At 29.9% G+C, this 7,213-nt stretch overlaps 1 protein-coding gene across 1 annotated transcript; it reads left to right on the forward strand.

The window, feature by feature from the left end:
- The first annotated feature begins 1,906 nt into the window (after window positions 1-1,906).
- On the forward strand, window positions 1,907-6,953 carry LOC130958829 (laccase-4-like). Its single transcript, XM_057885245.1, has 6 exons — window positions 1,907-2,066; window positions 2,981-3,132; window positions 4,257-4,501; window positions 4,612-4,740; window positions 4,922-5,848; window positions 6,453-6,953. Exons 1-6 carry the CDS (start codon window positions 1,974-1,976, stop codon window positions 6,581-6,583), a joined length of 1,677 nt encoding a protein of 558 aa, XP_057741228.1. The 5' UTR covers window positions 1,907-1,973; the 3' UTR covers window positions 6,584-6,953.
- The last annotated feature ends 260 nt before the right edge of the window (window positions 6,954-7,213 follow it).

A 7,213-nucleotide genomic window follows, 5' to 3' on the forward strand; every position in this document is an offset into this window, starting at 1 on the left:
AATCTACATGCTCAACCTCCTCATCAGCTTTCTTTCTCCTAAGGTTGATCCCAAAATTCAGGAACTCTACGACGGTGCCACTCTCCCCACCAGGTGCTCCGATGAGTTTTGTCCTTTTGTTCGCAACCTCCTTGAGTTTAAGTTCTGGTATTTCATCATGGCTAGTTTAGGATGGTCATTTTAGTAGGTTTGTGGATGATTATTTTAATTCTTATATGGATGGTTATTTGATTGGATTAGATTTAGTTATATGCAATTAAAATATGTTAGATGTTCAATTCACTAGGTATGCGGATGATTATTTTTATCTTTAAGTGGATGGTTATTTTCTCTAGGGGTGAGTGACGCCGATAACGGTGCGTGGCAAGTTAAGTAGCGACGGCGAGAAGGAGTCCGGTGACGCCGTTCGTTTTCGATATGGAGGAGAGCAATGCCGATGATGATCCTTATTGGCGAACCAGCGGTGGTGAGGAGGATCCCGACGATGATGATGGAGACTGGTTGAATAACGAATGGCTGGTGTTTTAGTAAATTAGGATATAACGAATGGTTAAAATTTTTGAATTATTAAATGAGATTTTTTGGTTGGATAATTTAGGTGAAATTTTTTTTTTTTAATTTTATTGGACCAAATTCTTAATTTATTGTTCACGTTATTTAAATTTTCTGTTGTCTATCTAACAGAACCGTTGTGATATTTAAAAATCACAAAAAGAACTATTTATAACTAAAAATTCAACTCCTAATTAACTCGTCTATGTTATGTTTATAACTGATTCTATCTAATTAAATTTTAAAATACCATTATAATTTATGGCATTAATAACAAATACATTTATAATATTTTAAAATAAAAATATTTTTATAATATTCACATGGAAGGAGTAACGTGTTGTGATTAATTATTTGTGTTTCTTCAAACAATCTATTTTTGGATGTATCTCTAATATTCAATTTTCATATATATTCATCCCCCTCCCCTTCTTATTGTGATTCTAATATGCTAAATAGGAGAAAATGATAAGAATACGGTAAACGATCTTATTATATAGAAGTTGAGCAAGCTAAGAAACTTGCTTAAGTGACAAAAAAATCCCAATTTAGAACACCACATACCATTCTGGTAATATTTCACCTACTATTTTCATATGAAAACATGCTATATAGCCCTCTTTAATTCATTGTGTAAGTAAAAGTAAAAATATAAAAATAAAAATAAAAATAAACTAATGCAATAAGTTTATTAGTCTGATTAAGTAAGTATCAGAAATTTGAATTTCAATTTGCACATGCAACAATCCATTGGCTAATGATAAACCTTTAAATAAAGTTTTGATTTGCGACAAATTAGTCATTGAACTGCCAAGGTGGAGGATACCGTAAAAAACCAAATAACATGCGAATTGTTTCTAGCCGCAGGTGAAAGGCTGTTTCAACAACAAAATGATGAATAACTAGGCTTTAAAACTTTCCTTCTAATTAAACTTCATTTGGTTACGAAGTTATCACTAATTAGTGGGAGTTAGAGCGAGAGAGGTTTAATAGTCATAAAACACAACCAACCAAATTATAGCAACATATATATATGACCAATTAATTAATTACTAATTAAGGAAATCAAAGCTTTTAATTTGTTAATTAATAGCTTGAACTCCAAAATACATGAGATTCAATTCCCACTATCTTCACAGCTCACAACTTTATGTGACATGCAAGATATAATGAGATAGCATGGTTACATCTTAGTCGTTTTCATAACATCATCGATCTAAGTCTTAATTTCCAAGGATGCATCCATCACTTACCTAACCAAGCTAAAACGACGTCATAGCAATGGCTTGTTTTCATTTCATTCATGCCTATATAAGTTTGCATTGGAATGTCATTTATGAATGCAACACTACAAAGAACAGTGTTTGTATTACATACTACAACAAATTAGAAAAGAAAATCAAAAGAAGAAACTGAGTGAAATGGGTTCTTCTTCTTGGATTAAAGTGTTGCTTTTTGTAGCGTTGATTCTCCCAGCTTTGGTTGAATGCAAAGTGAGGCACTACACATTCCACGTAAGTGAGGATAACAAATTCATGTTGTAGAATTATCTGCGAATTTTTTATCTATAAAATTTTTTAGCAGTGAGAAATATTATTTGCAATTGCATTTTTAGTACGAAAACATTGATCACAAGTAAAATATCCACAGAAAAATTCATACGTACGTGTATTATTACATATTTTTTTGGCTTACTTCGTGTTATTTGTATTTACCATTATTTCATGAAGATAACATGCATGCTTTCATTATTTATATATGTAATGAGACTCGTTTTATATGAGTCCGACATTACTTATAGAATGTCAATCAATTCAATATGCAAGACAAAATTAAATCATAAAATATTTCTCTTTAATTAATATAAGAAGCTTATACAAATGAGCTATATATACAAATAATGCATGGAATTTGTTAAATTTTTTTTGACATCTTTTCATAGGAGTTATTTTTCAACCACAAATAAACGAAACTAATTTTATATCTATAAAAAATAGTTTTTATGTAATAAAGATACATAAGCATCAATTTTATTTATATATAAATTTATTAATGTTTTAAATTTTTATGCATAAAAATAATAATTTTTTATGAATATAAAATTAATTTTATTTATTCATGACAAATTTATTAATATTTTAAATTTTTATAAATTAAAATAGTAGTTTATTTAAATATGTTTTTTAAATATTTAGCTTGTGTAAAAATTTGGCCTATTACACACCTAAATTTAATCATTAGCGGAACTGAAGGAGAGGTTACTTTAAAGCATACCATAATGAGTACTTTTAGAACTCTAGTTCAATGAAGGTACACACCTAAAGATGGTTAATAAGTCACTTCTTTCCAACAACATGCAATATAATAATGTTCCATAAAAATCTTAAAGAGTCAAAATGAACTAATTTTGGTAACGCTTTTGATGCAGGTGGAGACTAAGAACTACACTAGACTATGTTCAAGCAAATCAATTGTCACGGTTAATGGGAAGTTCCCTGGCCCCACTCTTTACGCTAGGGAGGGTGATAATGTGCTGGTCAGAGTGGTCAACAGAGTCAACCACAATGTTACAATCCATTGGTTAGTGTCATACTATAATTTCATTTCATGTGATCTGTTACGGGCTTTGTTAATGAGTCTTAAATCTATATTTAAGAATATTATAAGAAAATTTATTAATAAAAATTATTGAAAGATAATTTTTATATTTTTAATGAATTAAATAACTAAAATTTAAAAATTTCTATTATTATACTATTAAAATGTATTTTTAGAATACACAATAGCTAAATTTTACAAATAAATATGTTATATGTCTAGATAATTGTTATAGTAGGATATAGTGAAAAATACTAGGTTGTTCAAATAACTTGAAAATAGATAAAGAATATTTTTTATCTCTAATATTTATAAATTTTTTTAAATATTTTTAATATTTAATTATATTTAATTTTGTTTTTAATATTTTTTATTTATATTAAAATTATCCCTGTATGCTAATTTTATCTAAAATATTAATAGGGACAAAATTAAAAACATTTAAAGATAATTTTAAAACAAATAAAAAACGATAAAAATAAAAAGTATATTTTATCTGAAAAAAATTTGTCACGGTGTTAATGATTTTGAGTTTATCTTTTGCCAAACACTGAGAGTCATACTTTCTTTAACAAAATTAATTGGGTTTCTTGTAATAGAACCCAAAAACTGTCTAAAGACCAATACAAAAATATTTGGTCCACTTTAACCAATTTAATGGTCAAATAATTAGTTTACTTGTTTGTTTAAATAAATGTCTTTGTCATATTGAAAAATATTAAAGAAATCTAAACAAAAAATATTGGATCCAATTTAATTTCAAAATAATAATAAATTAATAACCCTCAAAAAATAACAAGCTAAGAGACCAATACAATAGAATATGGTGACAAGTCTTGATATTTGATCCAATAATGTAATTCCATTTAAAAGAAAATGCAAGAATATTAGAGAAGAAATTGAAAATTTTATGCATAAATATTGAAATAGAAAAAAAATAAAAATAAAAATATTGTACGTATAATAATTTTATCTTTAAAATTTTTCCTTGTTTTTGTAACTTTAACCTTTTTTATTATTTCTGAATTTTCATCCTTAGATAATTACCAAACAAATGTTTATAATGGAATGCTAATTTTAGAGTTGACTACAACAATTTTGGGCAGGCATGGGATTAGACAGTTGAGAACTGGTTGGGCTGATGGGCCTGCATATGTGACACAGTGCCCAATTCAACCAGGAAACAGCTTTGTTTACAACTTCACCATAACAGGACAAAGAGGAACACTTCTTTGGCATGCACATGTTAATTGGCTAAGGTCCACTCTTCATGGAGCCTTGGTTATCTTGCCCAAGAGGGGTGTCCATTATCCTTTCCCTAAGCCTGATGATGAATTGGTTCTTGTATTAGGTGCACCACAATTACACTAACACCCTTCAAATTCATTTATTATATTCCTCTATTCACAAAATGTTATTATTTAATTCGTTTTAACTATGGTGACCCAAAAAATATTGTAGGAGAATGGTGGAAATCAGATACCGAAGCAGTTATCAATGAAGCTCTTAAATCAGGTTTGGCACCAAATGTCTCAGATGCTCATACCATTAACGGCCTTCCAGGGACAGTTACCAATTGTTCTACACAAGGTAATTTTTGTTTACAAATTCTTAAATTATGAGACAAAATAATTCTTTAAAATAATAGTAATGCTAGGTAGATAAAAAAAAGGTTAGAATTTGTCTTATTTTTCAATTAATGAATACTAAATAAAACAAGTTAAGATTGTTTTTTACTACTTTTCTTAAACATTTTCGTAAAAACACGCAGAAGTATACAACCTACCTGTGGAAAGTGGCAAGACCTACCTTCTGAGAATCATCAACGCTGCACTCAATGAGGAACTCTTCTTCAAAATCGCAGGCCACAAGCTCACCGTGGTTGAAGTTGATGCCACATATGTCAAGCCCTTCAAAATTGACACCATTCTCATAGCTCCAGGTCAAACCACCAATGTCCTTCTAGAAGCTGACCAAAAATCTGGCAAATATTTAGTTGCAGTCTCTCCATTCATGGAGGCACCAATTGCAGTTGACAACTTAACCGCCACGGCAACACTTCACTACACTGGAATTCTCCAAAATACCCCTACAGTACTCACAACTCCTCCCCCCAAAAACGCGACAAAAATAGCCAATAACTTCCTTGATTCTCTTAAAGCTCTTAACTCGAACAGATACCCTGTCAATGTACCGCACACAATTGACCACTCGCTTTTCTTTACCGTTGGTTTAGGAATTAATCCGTGCCCGACCTGTAAAGCCGGGAATGGAAGCAGGGCAGTTGCGTCCATTAATAATGTGACGTTTAGTATGCCAACCACGGCCTTGCTTCAAGCGCATTACTTCAATATTAAGGGTGTTTTTACGACGGATTTTCCCGGAAATCCGCCGAATGTTTTTAACTTTACCGGTGCCGGACCAAAGAATTTGCAGACCACAGTTGGTACCAAGCTATACAAGGTGAAGTACAATGATACGGTTCAGCTTGTGCTGCAAGATACCGGGATCATTGCACCTGAGAGCCACCCGGTTCATCTTCATGGATTCAATTTCTATATTATTGGTCGGGGAATTGGGAATTATAATAATAAAACGGATCCAAAGAGCTTCAACCTTGTTGATCCGGTTGAAAGGAACACTGTTGGAGTACCAACTGGAGGCTGGGTTGCTATTAGATTCAGAGCTGATAATCCAGGTAAAAAAAAATTTCTTAATTTCATCATTTATAATGCTAATTTTTCAAATAAGTTGGTCTGTTTCGATATCTTTATAATTCTGTTTGAGTATGCTTATAAAAGGAATAAATCAGAGTGAGTTTGACGTAAAATTCTAATTGAAATTATAAAAAAAGTTATTTTGACGCTAAAAATGGGTCATTATGTATTTTATATAAATATATACTGTTTAATTCATTTTTAATATGAATTTTATATTATAAATATATATTTTACAGTTTAATGATTTAATAGCTAATTTTTTTTATACGTTTAATATGATTATGAAATTATATATAAAATTACATATAGATAATTGAAAATAGCTGGTTAATACCAACTTAAGTGGTTAGAAGTTTCCCAATTAATGCTAAAATTTCTCCATCTTTACTTTTCTAATAAACTCATTCAAAGAATCAGCCTAGGTAGTATAATTTTAAAAGGAAATTTTCATACAAATTTTAATACAAAATTTATTAAAGAATTTGACATTATCTTTCCTAAGGTAAGGTGCACCAAAAACCTTTTTTGGGTTATAGGATGAATAATGTTGAATGTGTTGATAATAATGTTTGTATTTTACAGGGGTTTGGTTCATGCATTGCCATCTGGAGGTGCACACAACATGGGGACTAAAGATGGCATTTTTGGTGGAAAATGGGAAAGGTCCTAAACAATCAGTGATACCACCACCAAAAGATCTTCCAAAATGTTAGACACACAATATATCCATCAAATCAAATCAAATCAAATCATTATATGCATAAGAGGGGGGAAGGACTTCCAATTCAAATTGAAGTGTTGGAAGGATACAGAGAAGCCAGGCAAAAAAAAAAAGAGAATGATTGGAAAGAAGGGGCTATTTAATAAGTGAGGCGGTTCAATTTGTTTTTTTTTCCCTTATAAAGTAAAATAGGAGAATTTGTCCAACATGTTCAATAATATGGACCGGTTATTTTTAGTTTTGCTTAGACACATTTTTTAGAGGCACTTAGCTTCATATATGTATGAAACCAATAAATGTTCGCTTTTGTTGTTTATTTGGAAATATTGGAATTTGAAATACAAAATGGATTTAGTACTGTTTCACTCGTTTTTTTTTGTTGATCTCAAGTATCGTAGAGCAGATACAACTATTTTAAAAAAGAGTAAAATTGTCTTGATAATTATTTAATTAGTGTCGAAACAATTTATTTTAATATTACTAATGGTAAATTTATGACAAATGTCAAAAGAGTAAAATAAACAAAAAGATGAAAGCATAAAAAATTGATTAAAACAAATGATAATAAAATGAAAAATAAAGCAAATAACAATAGACGCAATAAAAAGCAAAAGAAAACAAA

This window comes from Arachis stenosperma, chromosome 2, assembly GCF_014773155.1.
Source record: "Arachis stenosperma cultivar V10309 chromosome 2, arast.V10309.gnm1.PFL2, whole genome shotgun sequence".
NCBI lineage: Eukaryota > Viridiplantae > Streptophyta > Magnoliopsida > Fabales > Fabaceae > Arachis > Arachis stenosperma.

Coding starts and splice junctions, on each gene's coding strand:
- LOC130958829 (XM_057885245.1), top strand. CDS start 1,974: ATGGGTTCTTCTTCTTGGATTAAAGTGTTGCTTTTTGTAGCGTTGATT. Junction 2,067..2,980: donor TGAGGCACTACACATTCCAC/GTAAGTGAGGAT, acceptor CTTTTGATGCAG/GTGGAGACTAAGAACTACAC. Junction 4,741..4,921: donor TACCAATTGTTCTACACAAG/GTAATTTTTGTT, acceptor AAAAACACGCAG/AAGTATACAACCTACCTGTG.